Genomic DNA, 19,111 nt, shown 5'->3' on the forward strand with positions numbered 1-19,111 from the left:
TGCAACGTAAAAGTCACGTCGGCACATTTTATTTTCTTTCCCTCGTTTTTTTCCCCGTCTTTTTCCCGCTCGCCCGCTTTCGCCAGATTTTCAACGTCATTGCCGCACCATTCGAAGGAAAGGGTTGAGAGTTTTCATTTTTATTGTTATATGTTCTCCAATATTATCCGCAGAAGGTTTGTCCGCTGTCATCGGTCACTCAACTGGTCGGGTTCAAAGGCTTAAGCAGAATTCGTTGTTGCGGCGTCGAAGAGCCGAAACCAGAAATTTTCCCAAATTCACATGTTGCATAAACGACGTATCCAAAAATTTTTCTGCGCTTGCCGTATTTTCGACGTTTTTGACGTACTTCAATGCGCAAAACTAGAATTTGCCTTGAGAAATTATACATCGAAAAATGTAAACAGTTCGCGATTGGGCCATATTTCGGAGAAAATTTCTGTTCCCCTTTTCGTTCGACAATAATAAAGTACACTCGTGCATGTAAAATATTTTTGGTTCAATAAAAGTGCAATTCATCCCTCATTACCTGCCAACATTTCTATAGAATCTGAAGCAATTTCAGAAAAGGGGTCCTGTAAAGTTATATTGGGTAATTAAATATAAATCCCTTTTTTTGTTCGTTCGTCTAGAAAAATCTAAAAACAATTCATTACTCACATCTCAGAGTTTCGTCGGTACGATTGAAATCGTCGATATTCCAAACTTGGTTTTAGTTTTCGTTAGAATACGGACCTCATTTTTATTATTCAATAAAATTTGCCGTCCGACATATCTTTATAATTCTTATTCTATTCTTCTCATTCAATAAACTAATAAGAAATAGAACGAAAAATTTGACAAAACCCGCATTCTATAGACTTGTTGTTCACTCTGATATTGTGAAACGGTTAATTGAACCGAATGCGCGGCTTTATAACTATTTATATAATATGAGCACATAAACTGTCGCTTAGAAAATAGAACCAACGGTTTAAGAACGGCGTAAAAAACTTCGAATCAAAGGACAAGATATCTGGTATATTAATATACATGTATATGACGTGTATGCGTACATTGAAATATTTATATAACTTTGGCATACCCTAACTTATTGGCTCGACCCTTATAGTATCGCACTGGACGCATTTATAATCCTTTCGTTTTAAGACATCGCCGTTTCGATTTTATTCGGTAAAATGAATTCGCGGAAAGAAATGAGTTAAGGGTGGCTTGGCAGACTTTTGCAGCTGCACGGTTAATTGCCGCTATATATACATGTACATATACATATGGTGATGTATATTCTGTATATATATACATACATATATTTCGATATGTAGACATACCGCAGCCATGAAAAAATGAGAGCGATCCTAGGCATTCTTCGTTTTGAAGCGAGGAATCCCGAAAAAAATCGATGCGACAGCCTTGCTCGAAAGACAAAAAGATCGGGACGTTTGGAACCTATAAAAGACGGCACTGAGAAAAATTTCATGCGTTATAGTAACTAGAAAAATTCAGTAAAACAGGTATCGTGAATAAAAACGTTTTAATATTGTTGGAATTACGAAAAACGAGGTACGCGTAACCATTTTGCGGTATTGTCGATCCTTTTTTGGTAATTGCAACGCAAAATCAGTTTTTTCGGTTTACTCTAATTTTTTACTTAAATAAGGCTTTAACGTCAATTTATTGTTGCAAAAGCGTTAAATTTTCGCAACGGTTACAAGAAAGTATAGTAACAGTGATCGTAATGAGAAAGAATAGTAACGGATACTAAACTTTCCGGCAACAGCTACAAAACTAATTTTCATTTCGTACCTAGAACAATATTTTTCGACTGTGGTAGAAATGAAAATAGTTAAGAACTGAGCGGTAAACGGAACTAAAAATTTCTCTCAATGCGGAACACGCATTACAAAAAATATTTTTTCGGTTTTGAGATGGTTGCTCGTGGTTTTTAAAGTCTAAAAACAAGCAGCCTGACGCGCGTTTAATTCTATCGAAAAATGCCGGACTTTGCAATTTCACCGTGAGTACTAGAAATTGTAGACAACGAATTGAATAGTTGTGCAATTATTTTTTCCTGAGTACATTCTATAGGTTTTACCATTACCAATTGTTTCTCTTAAAATTTTAACAGGTTTCTTTAACCGTACGACAAACGAAAATATTGGAGTCTCAGTGAAATAAAACAAAAAAAAAAAAAATAGATACTGATGTTTCATTTGAAATCTCTTCAGATTTGTAAGAAAATAGTATAGATTCGTTTTTTTTTTAAAGTCACTGAAACGCATCTAATTTTTTTCATTAATCGGTTCAATATTGCCATTTGTTGATCAGAATCGGCAGTATCGGTGCACTGTTGTAAATTTGAATACTTGGCAGCGCCAGCAACTGAAGAAAGAAAAAAATTTATAGATTTCGGTGATTTTGCAGAAGATAGTCTTCTGAATGAAATTAGCTATCGTAGAGTGAAATAGAACGAATTTCCAAATTTTCAATCGTAATCAAGCGAATTGAAATGAAGCACTGGTATCGATGCATTTGTTTATAATAGCGGTAGTTTCTATTTTTGTATGTTTACTAAAATCTCTGCAGCTTACAAATATAATAATTCGATAAATATTCATCTGTTAATAAAATAAATAAAAAGTATCCATATTTCGCCAAATTAACAAATAACTTATTCAGCATCAAAATCTGGTTAAAACTCTTTCTCAAGTTTTAACGATTCGTCACTCGGTCGGAAAAATTCGGATCAACATAAACCTCAACAAATGCAAAAAAAAAAGAAAAAGGGAACAAGTTTGTACAATCAAGAATTCATTTCATAAAAATTCATAAAAAAAATATCGCCAACGTTGTTATAATTCAAATCGAGCCGATCTGCAGAACAACTGTGCATAACAAAATATCCGCCTATCACTGAGAGAAATTTTTAGTTCCGGTTGCCGCTCAGTCCTTAACTACTTTAATTTTTTACCACAATCGAAAAATATAGTTCTAGGTAGAAAATGAAAATTAGTTTTCTAGCTGTTACCGGAAAGTCTAGTATCCGTTACTATTATTTCTTGTTACGATCACTGTAGCTATATTTTCTTGTAACTGTTGCGAAAATTTAATGCTTGTGCAACAATAAATTGACGTTAAGGCCTTATTTAACTAAAAAACTAGAGTAAACCGAAGAAACTGATTTTGCGTTGCAATTACCAAAAAAGGATCGACAATAGCGCAAAATGGTTAGGCGCACCTCGTTTTTCGTAATTCCAACAATATTCAAACAGTTCTTTCAACGATACCTGTTTTACTGAATTTTCCTAGCTACTGTAACAAATGAAATTTTTCTCACTGTAGAAGAGAAACCTGTTCAAACTCGCCAATGTCTCGTTTCATCAACACGTAATGCTGTACAATATCGCGCGTACACATGTGATAAGTTGAACTTGTAATATTATCGTAGACACTACAGAATTCCACGAAAACGTAGAAAAAAAAAATATATATATATGTAAACCAAATAGATAAAGAGAAATAGAGAAAGAGGGAAATCGGAATACGTATACATACGTAGAAAAATAAAAGGGCTCCGCTGTGCGCCGTCTGATGACTAAACGGAGTGTGTGAGAGTGAGAGAGAGAGAGAGAGAGAGATATGGAGGGGAGGAGAGTGAGAGAGACGGAGAGAGGGAAATAGCGGATCTCCCCCGCCATCGACGGGTCACCCTCTGCTAGTAGTGAAGCGAAGGGGCAGGGAGCGGGAGGGGAGAGATCCCGGTTGCCAAAAACATCTATGAATATACCGTCAATTGTCGGGCGGCGATTGGGCAGTTTTTGAGGGAGAGGGAGAGGGTGAGAACGGCCGGCATTGCCCCTTGGAAAGCCCAAAGTAAACCGATGCGGTATTCCAGTCCGAGACTTGGTCAAGTGACAGTCGCGCTTCTACGCTTTGCAGTAATCTGAAGTATCGGCTGAGCTCGGAAAGTGCGCGACAAGTCAAAGGAGGAGAATCAAAATAAGTCATACGTTTGTCAAAGTTCGACAGCGGTGGTAGACAATTTTTCACCACCGTACATTTCTCATTTCTTATACAATAAAATAACAATTATATTGTAATCAAAATTGCGATAGTTGTTCCGCGTCGATGTGCGTGAAAACAATAACGAACTGAAAATAAACTGAAAACTGTTGTTGTGTTTTTCTTTTTTTTCAAAATTTCCCAACTTTTCAACGAGGTTTCTTCGATCACGAAGTACTGCCGCTGGTGCTGCTGTTGCGCTGATCAAATCGAGTGAACGGATCGAAACAGGTAAGATTTACAATTTTTTTTTTAATATCCAATGTTGGGCATGCGGAACGTTTTTTTTTTTTTTTTTACGCCGTGAAGCTTTCTTGATATTGCGTTTCACCGATTGGCACTGGTCACCTGGTTCGATTGTATAGTTAGCCTTGTTTTTGCCGGTCGCAACTTTGTGTTTTGTTTCTGTGTTTAAAACCGTTGATGGAACATGATTGTCGCTCTTGGCGAATTTTAAAATTTCTACATTCGTATTATAGGTAGGTATAGTTGTTTTTGCTAATACGAGCAACTCTTCTTTTTCTTCTTCTTTTTCTTCTCATTCGCGTTTATCATTGTTTCTTCTCTAATTCTTGTCCGTTTGGTACAACATATATACAAATATTCCACATTATACCTGTTCATATCAAAATAAACATAATCTGTGTGTGTGTGTTGTGTACTTTGCGTCTAGAGAGAAAGTGAGAAAGAGAGATAGAGAAAGAGTTTTTCGAAATGTATCCTTTATGTCACTCGTCGCGACCGTTGTTTCTGGACGAATTTAATTTATTTATTTCCAGAGTTCGTCGGGCGATTGTCCGACTTTTCGTTTCACGGTCCGAGTTTTTTTTTTAGTTTGTTTCTTTATTGTTGTTGTTTCTTTTTTGTCTCTCTTTTTTTCTCCCCCGTCTCTGTAACAAAAATTTTCATCTTTGCAAATAAAAAAGTCGTTGGATACTTGTGCCGCGTTTAATACCGTGTGAAAATTGTATAAATTATCGAGAAAACGAAGAGAGACGCGATCAAGTAATCGGAGACGAGAGAACAGAGTAGGAGAAAGACGGAGAGGGAGAAAAAACTGATGGTGGGAAAAAAATACAAACTTGGATGTGTGATTGCTGGTTTGATAAACACTTTTTTTTGGTCCCATTCGCTATGGATACTGTGGTGCCGGGAATTCTTGTATTGTGTCTTTCCAATTTTCGAATCGGTATACATATATATATATATATATATGTGTGTGTGTGTGTATGTGTATACATGTATGGAAGATGGTGTAATAATCATAATAACAATAATACGGCGGTTATAGTTAAAATAACATAAAGGATATAATGGTTGTTTTTTTTTTTTTTTTCACTATGATCGTTGTAGTCACACTTTAATTAATTTTTTTATTGCAGTGTCAACTATTGTCGATTATTTGGAAAAAGGCAGCGTTACTATATGTATTTTTTTTTACGTTCCTTTTAGTTTTTACAAAAATATTCGTGTTCTACGTATTAACATTTTTATCTCCGGTTTTCTATGTAGATTTAATTAAACGCTGTACGAATTATTTTCCATTGAATTTTTGCGAATTTCTGGAAAAATTTTAATAATTTTATTTCTATAAACTACTCCGTTACTTTTTTTCAAAGGTAAAAAAAAAAAAAAAAAAAACCGTTATACCCAAAACTTGGCGCAATATTTCGCTGAAATATTCTGACCGATGTATTTTTTCTTCGGGAATCGTTAATTTTCCTTAAGATCTTGAAGCGGCTGCAGTGAGAAAAAATGCTCATTTTGATGTTTGAAAAAAAAAAAAAAATAAAAATAAATGTCTACGAAAAGGAAGAATCAAGTTCATAGAATCGCATTATCTAGCACCGGTAGAAGTACAATATTTCATTACATTCAACCCGTAAAATCGGCAGCGGCAAGAGTTTGCTTTTCGGATACTAAAGATCTACCACACTTTCTAGAAAATCGAAAGCGAGGCGAAAGTTGAGTGTGAAAAATGACTTAATGATTGTTGGGAAAGTTTGGAAATACGACAGATCCTTGTAAAAATTATTCACTCGCAATGTGTTTCAATATCGCAGATATCGGCTCGTTTCGGGAAAGGTAAATTCTCATCGATGAAGAGAATGAGCATAAAAAAATGGACGAATTGAAATAAAATTTTTGGAAAGAATCGATATCGAATTCGATTCCAATGAATCAGTATGTAATTATTTTTTAGTAATTCGAGTAATTTCTCTCTGATTTCGCAATAATCACCGCAGTATTGAAAATTGAATAAAATGTTGAAATTTTGACTTAATACTTCAATTTTCGAGTAGTTATATATTTATGAGACTTAAAAAAATGATCGGACTTTCGTCAATTTTCATACACCTTGTGAATTGAATTCGAAGTTTTTTCTCACAATTCTCCGAGAATCTATTTCTATACACAAAGATTGGCGCTTTTTACAGATAGTTATTACACAATTTTCAAAGCGATAAAATTTCTGAACGCAGAACTGTCAACAAAATATCGATAGCATCGTATGTTATACAGAAATTTCACGACTATTCCTAACCGTTCAATCACAGTGCAACAGTAGCAGCGGTTCTTGGAAATTTTCACGTTCTCTCATGCTTGACAAAAACAACCTTATATATAACATCTTGTTTTTATTGCCTTAATTGCCTTAATTGCCTAAAAATTGCTTAATCAAATATTCCAATTCTAACGATTTTCTCGCACCGACTATAAATATCAAACATTTTTTTATCTCTTAGTTTATCCCAAATTTTGAATAAGAATTATAATTCATATTTGCGCTAAGTTCGGTAGAAATGATTTTTATCAATTTTTCGTTTCATATGTTGGACAAGAAAATTTCCTACTTGTGCATTTTTAACAAATATTCTCGGTAATAAGGATTTTCAGCAATTCTTGTTACGTATATTATCTAATTTTATATTCATTCGTCTATACAATTTTATTCCTTCTGAAGTTTTTTCCCATGAATTTATTTCACGAGCTATATTTGCACCAGTGAGAGGAATATTTATTTAATTTATTTATAGATTGTATTTTTTAGAATCAGTGAAAGGATTTCGGCACTCTGAATTTTTCGCTTTGAAAAGGCGAAGAGACTTTTTACGAAAAGAAACTTATTCCTCATTCTTTCCGGGATTGCGCGAATTATCTTAGCTATGCACTTTTTGGCCCCTGAAATGCGGGAAATGTGGGAACACTAACACAAGTCAAAAAATCCGAAATGTCTTAACGATTTTCGGGATACGATTAGCTTTCTAAAATTCGCTACAAAAGAGCGACGCACCGTTGAAATTCGAACCCCTTCCGTTCATTTGTTCATTTAGTAAAGCAAGAAGCCGGGTGAGATTGCTCGGTCAGTAAAGGTAGGAGTACCCCATGAATTTAAACGAAAATTTTCCAGTCGCCGTTGGCAATACCGCGGACAATATTGCTCAGCTCTCATTGCAGTAAGATTGATTTTCGGGATACGATTAACTTTCTTGAATTTCGGTACAAAAGAGCGACGCACCGTCGAAATTCGAACCCCTTTCGTTCATTTGTTCATTTAACACAGGAAGGAAGCCGGGTGAGTTTTCTCGGTCGGTAAAGGTAGGAGTACTCCATGAATTTAAACGAAAATTTTCCGAGTCGCCGTTGGCAATACTGCGGACCATGTTGCTCAGCTCCGATTGTAACGAGAATGATTTATTTCCACGAATACAGTACAGTACAGGGCTGTATAATATCTAGGTCGATAATCCGTTAAGTCAATTTCCGAAAAACACATGGTCGCAGGCAGTTGCAGTTTCCTTAGTTATGTCGGGTCGTCGACTGGATTATATATTTGTAGGTACTTGCCCGCCCCGCGCGCCCTCCTCAAGTCTAAATTGCTCTGGTTCAGTAAATCAACGACAACCCTGCCAGTAGGAAGAGTTTTACCACCCTGCTGCCAAGATCGTAATTCAGTAATCCTACTCGAGGTCGCGACTCCTTCCGAGGACGAGGTACAAGAAGGTGAAGAGGTAAAGAGAAAACGAGAGAGGCGATAGGGTACCTAGAACCCGACCTGCGGACCCACGCACCCATTTCTCCGTACCGCATTGTTGGTAAGAGCCGCAGGCTTTGGGCCCATTTTGCCTCCCCCGTTACCCGCCCGCCCCCGTCTCAACCCTTTAGAAATTTGCCTGCGGGAGGCCCGTTTTTGCATACCGAACGGCCGCTGCTCAGGTATGCAAAGCGCCTTTCTTTCGACTTCCCCCTCTTCTTACTTTTGTAACCATGTATTAAAACTGGGTACGAAACATTGCTGGAAACAGTTCTCTTCTTGCAGCATTCCAAGGTAGATAAGCTTCCAGTTGTCGTTGTTACCGTGTACGGATCCTAACTATTTTCATTTTTTATCGCGAACGAAAAACTTATCACGCGTATAGTTCCAGGTTGAGAATGTAAATTAATATTGTAGCTTTTTATTTCAACTATCGGGATAATCTTATGCCGATGTTAGGCAACTAAACAACTGTTATCAGATTTAACCCTGCGGTAATCAGAAAAATTAGTATTGAAAATCATAATCACACTAAATATTAGTTATTGATTACATATTTTCTGGTAATTCTGACGATGTTTGAACCGTTGAATCTCAGCAATATCCGTCTCGCGATAACATCTAATAGTCACTGCGACAAATGAAATTTTTTCTCTGGAAAACCGGAAAATGTCGGGTAATCTTAATGAACATTTTGCAATGCAGTCGTTTTTGAATGTTTCGCGAAATAGGGTGCTCAATGCGATTTCTAGATTTTTTTAACCATTACTAACAAATTGTACTACATATTCGGGTTTCCTCCTCGAAAATTCTTATTTCACGTGCTGCGCTCGCTCGATTATCGATAAGATCATTTACGAAGAAGGTAATGTTGTAACGAATAACAATGGGAATTAAATGTATCTAAATTTGAAATTTACTAGTACTTGACAATATTTTTTTTTTTTTTTGTTATCGAACTGTATTCAATTTCAACGTTTTTAAAAACAAACAGAAAAATCGGGAATAAAAATCGTTATTTCAGTCGTGGAAACTGGGAAAAGTCGGAAAATTTTCAAGGAATGAAATAAAAGTGCCCGCTCTGAGAATTTCTGCACTGCTCACTTTCGTTTCGGCTCTATTTTTGTAGGCTTCTACTGCCGGTTAACGCATCAGCTGCAGTCTGCGTTTGCACCCTCTTGACTCGATCACGCTGCCGTAGCTCAGGAAAGTACATAGAAAATTGTCAGAATTTCTTACACCCTTTTTCACTTCCTGTGTGTTTGATAGACGAGCTCGTTCCTTTTTTTTTATACTCACGAGTATAAGTTTTCAGTTATTGGTTTGATTTATAATGTGTTTTGTATACCTACGCTTTGAACTTCGTCTCGCATCATTGAAAATGACGAAGCTGCAGGGTTGAAAGAAAGTAAATGGAAAAAAGGGCTAGTTGAGCGGATCTGTATTTGGATTCTGCACAAATTTTTTGAAATTAGTAATTTTTCTGATTCTCCCATACCTATGTTTGAATTTTTAATCGATCAAAGCTTGATAGAAAAGTATAAAATTTACTATACCAATAGTGCGATTTGATGATGAATTTATGAATAGTGAATAAATATTGAAGTTCATGTATTCATTTGTTATTTAAACTATTTTCGATTAATCTTGACCGATCGAAACTCCGTTACACATTTTCCGCAGAACGAATTATTTAGACAGAGGCAAGTTTCATTCTAGATTATGAATTTCAGAATTTTCTAGAAATTCGTGATCGATTATACATTCAATGCGTATGAAAAATGTATAACTGATCGTACCTTAAAGACAATGAAGTATAGTACAATGGTATCGAAACTTGGAAATAAGATTGCCTTTTTTTAAACTGAAAATCGTAAATTTCTGTTTTTCTTCTGCTAACCTAATTGGTACGATTTTTAGTAAGAAAAAAGCATTATGGCGGCTGTCCGGTGGCTGTAAAATAAATACTAACAAATGTGTTGTTTTATAATAGCTACAAATTTGAACATATTCTCATTTGACACAAAACATCTATCTTGCTCACTCTTCCTTGTTTCAAATAAATAAAACGGTTATTTGTTTTTGCAAAACGCATCCCATATTTAGTCGATTTCTTTTCTCAAAGAAAACAATCAAATTACTCTTTCCGCGACTAAAAATCAGTCAAGTCAACTAATTATATTTATCTACGGTGAATGAATTTCACATTCCTCAGCCTGTGTTCGTACAGATTTAGTTGACACAATCGAAGCTTTTTCCGCAACTGAACATCAGTTAACTCAACAAATGTTCGGTTGCTGTGACTAGATTTATTATTCATCGGCCTGTGTTGGCGGATCAAGTTGAGATATCAATTATTATTTTTTTTCTTCTCACCACGGAAGTTGGGTTTCCTTTTTTCACAATTTTGAGCGAGTGTTTTTTGTTTATCTTCACTTAGCGGTCTGCATAGGTGTGCAAGATGAAAGGTAAACGGATCGTGGAAGACCCGGTCACGGGTCCTCCAGTTCATCAGCAGCAGAGAAACGGCGAGTTCAACTATTCGCCAACCACGCCCGCTTGGAACATCACCGACACAATCGTGGTGAGTAACCCCCGAGACGCCCCTGCATCATCCCCCTAATCAAGCCCCGCGATGCGAAGGAGAGGCCAGCCTCTCTGTAGCGAAATTCGTCATTTGCCGAGCCCCGCCATCACTGAGTTCCCCCTTTTTCCCGAACGAAACTCGCGATCGGTGCAATCGATACGCCCGCGCTCTTTTTTTTTTATTTTTATGTTTTTTTTATTCTTTGTTTCGTTTTTTTTCCTTGTTACCGTAATCTTTATTGCAATTATACATATATATATATGTAGATAAATAGATAAGAAGATGGAACGTGCAGAGTTGTATTATGTTTATTAACCTGCGTTTTGTATAAACTGAGTACCTAACATTTTATTTGTTGTTTATACTTATTGCAGAGACTTTCCAATTAAATTGGTATTCTTACGATTCGACAGGTCTGCAAATATTGCTTTGAATTGCAGAAAAATTTGATGCAAGTAACTATTTAATATTATATATATTTAGTATTAACAGTATGTTGGATTTTTTGATTATGGTATGGTAGAAAACGCAGATTTCTTACGAATGTATAGTAACTATAAGTGTAATACTTTGTTTCGGTGGAGAGCATGAGTAGAAAATTAGACAAGATTGAAGTTACCGCACTGAGAAAAATTTCATGCGTTATAGTAACTAGAAGAATTCAGTAAAACAGGTATCGTTAAAAAAACTGTTTGAATATTGTCGGAATTACGAAAAACGAAGTGCGCGTAACGATTTTGAGCTATTGTCGATCCTTTTTTGGTAACTGCAACGCAAAATCAGTTTGCTCGGTTTACTCTACTTTTTTTTAGCTAAACAAGGGTTTAACGTCAATTCATTATTGCACAAGCGTTAAATTTTCGCAACAGTTACAAGAAAATATAGCAACAGTGGTCGTAATGAGAAAGAATAGTAACGGATACTAGACTTTCTGGTAACAGCTTGAAAACTAATTTTCATTTTTTACCTAGAACTATATTTTTCGATTGTGGTAAAAAATAAAAATAGTTAAGGACTGAGCGGCAACCGGAACTAAAAATTTCTCTCAGTGTACAGTTAATCTAAAAAAACGTGAAATCCAAAATATCTTTTTCCAATTTTTCACTTCGATATTAAATAACTTTGACAGAGTTGGATTTTTAAAACGTTAGTAACATATGGCATGCTTTATTGGTGTTTATCGAATTTTGGACAAGACTGAAGTGTGCGAATCGCCGATTTTTTTCAAAAATCACATCGTTACATTAACGTCATTATGAAAGTCAACCTTACGAAAATATATCTTTCTTTTATTGGTGAATGCTGAATGTTTTCTGCCACGATGTTCGCAATTTTTTTAGTTCGCGGAAATCGAAAGTATAGTTGCGAGTTTAAGATTCGATGATTTTTTTTTTCATTCGTCAATCTCGCGGTCGTTTTGGAAATGTTAATTTTTATTTCTGCGATGAATCAATTCGGTATCAAATTGATTTACCTCTGATTTCAAAAATTTTCCTTTCACATGAAAAAGTGTTTACGCACTGCAAAAAATCAGTTTTTCTCCGTTCATGTAGCTGCTATAACCTTATCTTTGAGTTCTTTTGAAGAAACGAGATATTATTTCTTGAAATTAGTTTTCATACTTAGATTTCTTCGTATAAAATTATTAAATCAGTTTTTAAAGTTGAAATAGTTTTTTTTTCCTCAACACGTTGTTGGCTACTAAACAACATCTGAATCGTCTTCGTTAAATCACGGCTAAAATGGATGTAGAAATTGCACGGAAATCTAACAACATTTGTGCATGGAAACAATAGTACCGTACAAAAAAATCTGAATATTTTCCAAGACACGAAAAATGCGCAAAAGATTGACGTGAATTTTTGAATTTTAATTTTGGAACATTTTAGTACGGTAGATAAAAGTCCAACGTTCGAATTCAAACAACACACACAATTGGCAATGGTGACTTTCCGTTTGACAAACCTCTTTTCTTAATCTTGCAGTCAGGTTTTTTCCATATCCTTACATATTGTGACGAAAGTAAAGGTATTGTGTTTGCATTGTGTATGCCTGTGTAAATAAATATCTATATTTTATGCCTGCGATTGGTATGTATACATACATAGATGTATAGACAGATGGTACATACGTTAGGACAGGGGTGGTCTACATAAGCTTTGTTTCATAAAGTATAACATGAAAAATATTTACATTTCAAATGACTCGTCGCCGGACTCGCTATCTTGGTAAATAAAAATTTTTCTACATTAACTGGCCTGGACATCCGAAGGTCGCCGGGTCCCTGATTAGCTGACAGCAAAAAATGGGAAAGAAGGATAATAATAAACGTTTCGAAAATTTCCATTTTACATAAGTTGAGTTAGCAAAATACGAGTCGAATACAATCGGTATTAAGTATAAACAAGGCTCGATAGGCCACATATTGCGTAAATACGTCGCGTCCTTCGCCATCTTTTCTGTCCTACCCGTGCGTTCGATTGTTTCTTTCCAGATCATCCACATTCCTACTCCGTTCCATTCGTTTCAATCCTGTTATACTGCCTGCGGTTCCAAAAAAAAATTAATCGAACTTTATTATAATTTACTAAATTTTGGACAATGCTAATGTTCCCGAACAAAGAAATTTTCTGTAAAAAAATGCATCGTTACGATGACGTCACAAACTTCAAACTCGTGATATAGCTAACAGAAATATTAAACCCCGAAAGAGAACAAATAATAACCTTGAATAACCGTAAACATAACCCCGAATTAGGATGAAAATAACCCTGGGTATCAATGAACATAACTCCGAATAAGAATAAAAACGATCCTGATCGAGGATGAAAATAACTTTGAAGAACAATAACGTAGCTCTGGATAGAGGTGAAAACAACCTTGAATAACGACGAACGTAACCTCAAATAAGGATGAGAACAACTCCAAGGACAAAATTAGCTGGATAACCTTGATTTTCAGAAATCGGAGTCGCCGGAGGATACAAACAATGACTCCGGGGTGTCTCCGGGTCACTACACGAGCAACTCGGTGTCACCAAGTAGTCGGAGTTCGTCTTCAATGGCGAACGGAAGTCTGTCACCCGCGAGCGCGACGTCACAGGATTCGAGCGCTACGCTGTACGAATACAGCCCCCAGAGTGTATCCAATTCGAGTTATTCCGGCGTTGGTTTTCCCCACGCCAAAGGCGCAAGGTCGTCCAAGTCGTCCGCGGCCTACAAGCCCAAAACCAAGCAACGAAAGAAGAGCAGCGCGCGGGCTAAGCAACCCGTTGACATGGTGTCCAGCACCATGAAACCCGAGAACGATCAGCCACGCGTCATGCAGTGCCCGATTTGCCCCTTCGTTACCGTTAACAGGTGAGTTTATGACGTCATTATTGACGAATGGACTTGTAAGACAAACTTCATTTTTCACAAACTCGGAGTATGGACAATTTTTATGCGTGCTGTAAGTATTAAGTAATTAAGTAATTAAGTGTGTCAAACTTGGAGTTGAAACGTGTTGGGTTTCGATTTCATTCTTTTTTTTTTTCGTCGTACCCGAAAAAAAAAACCGCTTTGCCTTTATGAGGTACATTTTCTGCAGTTTAGTTTTGTAAAGACTGTCACTAAATTACGAACCTTTCTACTCTGTGGTGGTTAGATTACAATTTGTGGGTGGAACGACCTCTTCAAATATGACACAGCCTCAAAGCTTTAAACGCGTTTTACGACCAGTTTCTAGCCCGGTCAAGAGCAGACTTCACGAACCTTGTTCAATGCATTAATGCTGTAATTTTACATTGTAAACTAGCATTGTGAATTTGGTATGACCAATTCTTTGTAGACCTCAAAAATTCTGAACATTATACACAGAGGTAAAAATGTGCCGGATTCAAAGGACTATTCGACAGTCGCAATTTGTTTGAGTTAGAACCAAATATTTCACAGAGAAAAGTCATAATTTCGTCAATCCATCTGAAATTTTTTTTTCATTACCTAGTTACAAGCAAACGTTTATTTCGGTAAAATCAAATCGGGTTTTACAGTGGCTCATTTCATTCCAGAGAACAAATTTTTTCGCCTGGTAAGTCTGATACGCGGAAAATTGTCCACTTCGGGAATTGACGATTGTTTAAATTTCGAAGTAATTGAATGTTTAACTTCTTTATTTGTCGTTATCCAGTATGTCAAGTGCCGTACGGAACTTGACTTTTTCTTATCGAACACGAAGTATTCGTATCACAAATGAGTAAACACTACACAGAAGGATGTGAAGCTATTTTTGTGTGGCGATTGAGATGGTTTTCAGTTCTCTATACCATATACGAGGGGTTCTCCGTCAACTCGGTCATTTTTTTTGGACCATCTCAGATCTGCCCCATAATTGGTTATATCAAAGTACTACTAAAATGTACTACTAAAATGTGAATTTTTTCAGATTTTGCATAAAAAAATATTTTTTCAGAAATTCCTCTCAAAATCTAACCAAAAACTACAACTTTTATGTAGAGTCATTTTTTTTCAGTCACTTCAAGTTTCCGAGATATATTCATTTGAAAAAAACGAGAATTTCTCAAATAATGAATTAAAAAATCTGAAAAAATTCACGTAGAGTACCTTTTGGTAGTACATTGATACAACCAATTATGGGGTAGATCTGAGATGGTCGAAAAAAAAATGGCCGAGTTGACGGAGAATCCCTCATATTCGTCTTACACTTTGTTACAATTTTAATACGTGTATTATATTACAATTTTATAATGGTTATATGAGAAAAGTATCTGTTTCGGACAGAAATGATTTTATCTTTTTGCAAAATTATTCAAACTCTCAAACATTCTGTGAAGTATTTTTAAACTCTTCGAAATTTCTGAAATCTTCGAAGTCGCGTCAAATCTCTGAAATTCTGTAAAATTCTATAAAATCCTTTGAACCTTCAGCTTAAAAACGTCTCTGAAATCACCTCACATTTCTAAAATTCTGTGAAATCTTTTAAAATCCTCTGGAATTTCTAAAATATTTGACATGTCACGAAACCCCAGAAACTTCTGGGACCCCATGCGATATTTCCAAGTCTTTTGAAATCCTTTAAAATCTTATGACAAGTTACCGAAGCCTGTGAAATCATCCGAAACATTTGAAATGCTCTGAAATTCATTGAAATCCTTGGATTATTTTATATCACGATGAAACCAATCTCGAAATTCGGTGTTGGTACAGGAAAAGTAAATAGTCGTTAACCCCTGACACGATCTTTCTTTAGCGATTGGATCGATTGTATACAACAAGGTGACTCAAAGTACCCCAAAAAACATGGCTCTCACGACCTGTCAAATTCCTTCCAGATTGCACTTCACCGAACACCTGACAACCCACTCTTCATCAAAATCCAGCACGCCGGAGGTTCCCAACACTTCGTCTTACGCACCCACGAGTTCAGTATCCGAGGACGGTGCGCGAGCTTCTCCAAGTCAGGGCGAACGGTCCGAGCAAGAGTCTGACGAGGTTGAAGAGCCAGGCATGCGAGTGCCGCGAATAAACTGCCAAGGCAAGGTGAAGACTTTCAGATGCAAGCAGTGTAACTACGTGGCGATAACGAAGCTCGAATTTTGGGATCACAGCAGGGGCCACATTAAGGCCGAGAAGTTGCTGACCTGCCCGAAGTGTCCCTTCGTAACGGAGTACAAACACCACCTCGAGTATCACCTCAGGAACCATTTTGGCTCAAAGCCGTTCAAGTGCGACAAGTGCCCGTATTCCTGTGTCAACAAGTCGATGCTCAACAGCCATCTCAAGTCCCACTCAAACATCTATCAGTACCGATGCGCCGAGTGTTCATACGCCAGTAAATACTGCCACTCGCTGAAGCTCCACCTGCGAAAGTATGCCCACCAACCGGCAATGGTTCTGAACCCTGACGGTTCTCCGAATCCGCTGCCCATAATCGATATCTACGGAACTAGACGTGGACCGAAACAGAAGGCTTCGAAGACGGCGGGCAGCTCTGGGAAGAAAATGGCCGGCGTAAGCTCAGCACAGATTCAGGTAAATCCGTTCGTCGTTGAGCAGCATCGTCATCAGCAGGTGCAGATGGGACTGCAGCAGTTGAATTACGGGCAGTTGCTCTCGGCTGTTAATCTGCCGGTCAACTTCCTCCAGCAGTTCCACGGCAACAAAAACGAGATGCTGAAATCGGAGGGGTTAAAACCCTTCGAATTTTTCGCCCGGGACAACCAGCAAAATTTCGGAGCTCAGAGGGACGCGATGGTGATCTCACCGAGCAGTTCTTCCGCCGGGAGTTCGACGAGCCCCGAGCCTCCGGCGGAAGAGGCTCCTCTGGATCTCAGCAAACCGGAAGTGGCACAGAGTTCAAAGACAAAGCCTGCCAAAAACGGACGCACCAGCAGGCGCAAGGGGAAGGCCTTTAAATTGGACAAATTGATGGTCGCTGACGAGTCGGACGGTGAGTCTTCCGACTCCGTTTCAAATCCTGCGATCGAATCACCAGTAGATCCGATTCTCAACGCTCAGCAGCCGATGGTCAGTCAGGAAAACACTTTAGGTGGCGCTGCTTTGGAATGCTATTGCCCGTATTGCGAACTCGGCTTTGGCAATGTCGTTATGTACACGTTGCACATGGGATATCATGGTTACAAGAATCCCTACGAGTGCAACCTGTGCGGATACGAATGCTTCGACAAGGTTTCGTTCTTTTTGCACATCGCGAAATCTTCCCACTTGTAAATGTCGCTCGAAATCATTGCCTTCTCTTCTTGAATGTTCCTTTTTTTTTTTTTTTTTTTTTATTTCGTTCCATTTTCATTTGAATTTTTTTGGTGTTTTTTTTTCTTCCTTCTTCCATTTGTTTATTTACTGTCGCGTGTATCTAATCAGAGCAAGTTTCGTGTCTGAATGTTAATTGGAAAAGCGATCGTCGGCTCAAAATACCTGCCTTGAAGAAAAACATGTGTTCCCAAATTTAAATCGACCGAAACGTCATCTGAAAATAATGGCGAAGAAAACTTTTTAAACGATTATTGTGTCCGAGTGAATAACGATTGGTTTACACTCAACTATTGCATTGTCCGAAACTAGCTTGACTTTGATTCTCTAAAATTTCAAATTGTCTTCAAAGTACAGAACTACAAGGAACCTAAAACGAAGAGCAAGAAACAAACAGCGAATGAATGAAGGAATAAATGATTGATAATATTGTTCTACATGATTATGTATGTAGAACTTTGGTGAAATCATAAAATAATAGCACAGAGTTCAACGCGTGTGATCTATGAGAAAAACTTACACCTTAGAGCTGAAAGATTGGGTTGAAAATTGAGACATACGTCATAAACTGTGACAGAAATTAATTCAAAATCCTAAAAAAAAGTACCAAGAAACAAACAGCGAATGAATGAATGATTGATGATATCGTTCTACATGATGATGCGTGTATACATGTTTAATTGTTCTACATGATTATTTCTGTATACATGCTTAAATGATGAATGAAAAAAATGAGTATGAACACTTATAATGAGTTCATAATATTGCAAGAGATATTTAAATGTTGAGAGTAAGTTTAATTATCTGAGATCAAATATCTCAAAATGAAAATCTCTATAGTTTTGTACACTTATATATAATAATCTTAATATATACGATCAGTGAAAAAAATTTAACATAAAGAGGAGAACCACTTACAGAAAATGCCTTGCACAATAGTAATGATCAAAATTAAGGTATCCAATGATTCCTTTCTTATCAGTTTGCGTTCATTTTTTTTTTCTCTTATCCAAAGACTATTCGGAATTATATTACATAAAAGAAATATATTATATCATATCTATCATACATGTACTATAAGAAGACTGACAAAACGTGATAACTATCATCCTACATATGCGAATTGAAAAGTCCATAAAGTCCATAATTCGCGGCGTCGTTTCAAAAACGTTATGTATCGACAATCTGGATAACAAGTTACAATACAATTATTGTAAACGCGGGATTGACAAATCCATAAAACATGTTTAATAATATTTATTCACTTGATTATGCGCGTTTATTACTTTGCTTTATCAACGTAAAACATTTACACACATAGCTTAAAGTTTATTTACTTTTCCCTCTTTCTTTTCATTTTCTAGTTTTTAATTTCATCGACTTGGATTTGAAGTCATAATGATATTTTATTTATTATCTCGCAATATTAGTTTTTTTTTTTTTGTTTTTGTTCGCGTCTTAAATAAAACGTGACTGACATGTTTCGTTAACGGTAAACAGACGGTTTTGAATAGACGCGTTTGGACTAAAGTATAAATACAACTATATTTTATAATATTCTTATAATAGTAACATTTGATTACAATTACGTCTATATATAATAGTATTATTTATCATTCGAAAAAATCAATGTGGAACAATGTGATTTTTTTTTCTAATTTT

At 36.5% G+C, this 19,111-nt stretch overlaps 1 protein-coding gene across 1 annotated transcript; it reads left to right on the top strand.

The window, feature by feature from the left end:
- Positions 1–3,898: 3,898 nt before the first annotated feature.
- On the top strand, positions 3,899–18,579 carry LOC107223828 (protein hunchback-like). Its single transcript, XM_015663647.2, has 4 exons — positions 3,899–4,290; positions 10,536–10,679; positions 13,644–14,041; positions 16,012–18,579. Exons 2-4 carry the CDS (start codon positions 10,557–10,559, stop codon positions 17,408–17,410), a joined length of 1,920 nt encoding a protein of 639 aa, XP_015519133.1. The 5' UTR covers positions 3,899–4,290; positions 10,536–10,556; the 3' UTR covers positions 17,411–18,579.
- The last annotated feature ends 532 nt before the right edge of the window (positions 18,580–19,111 follow it).

The sequence above is a fragment of the Neodiprion lecontei genome, chromosome 5 (genome assembly GCF_021901455.1).
Source record: "Neodiprion lecontei isolate iyNeoLeco1 chromosome 5, iyNeoLeco1.1, whole genome shotgun sequence".
Classification (NCBI taxonomy): Eukaryota; Metazoa; Arthropoda; class Insecta; order Hymenoptera; family Diprionidae; genus Neodiprion; species Neodiprion lecontei.

What these genes read in the sequence shown, in the direction of transcription:
- LOC107223828 (XM_015663647.2), top strand. Translation starts at nt 10,557, where the DNA reads ATGAAAGGTAAACGGATCGTGGAAGACCCGGTCACGGGTCCTCCAGTT. An exon ending in ACATCACCGACACAATCGTG is followed by an intron (nt 10,680 to 13,643) that starts GTGAGTAACCCC and finishes CTTGATTTTCAG; the next exon opens with AAATCGGAGTCGCCGGAGGA. An exon ending in CCCTTCGTTACCGTTAACAG is followed by an intron (nt 14,042 to 16,011) that starts GTGAGTTTATGA and finishes AATTCCTTCCAG; the next exon opens with ATTGCACTTCACCGAACACC.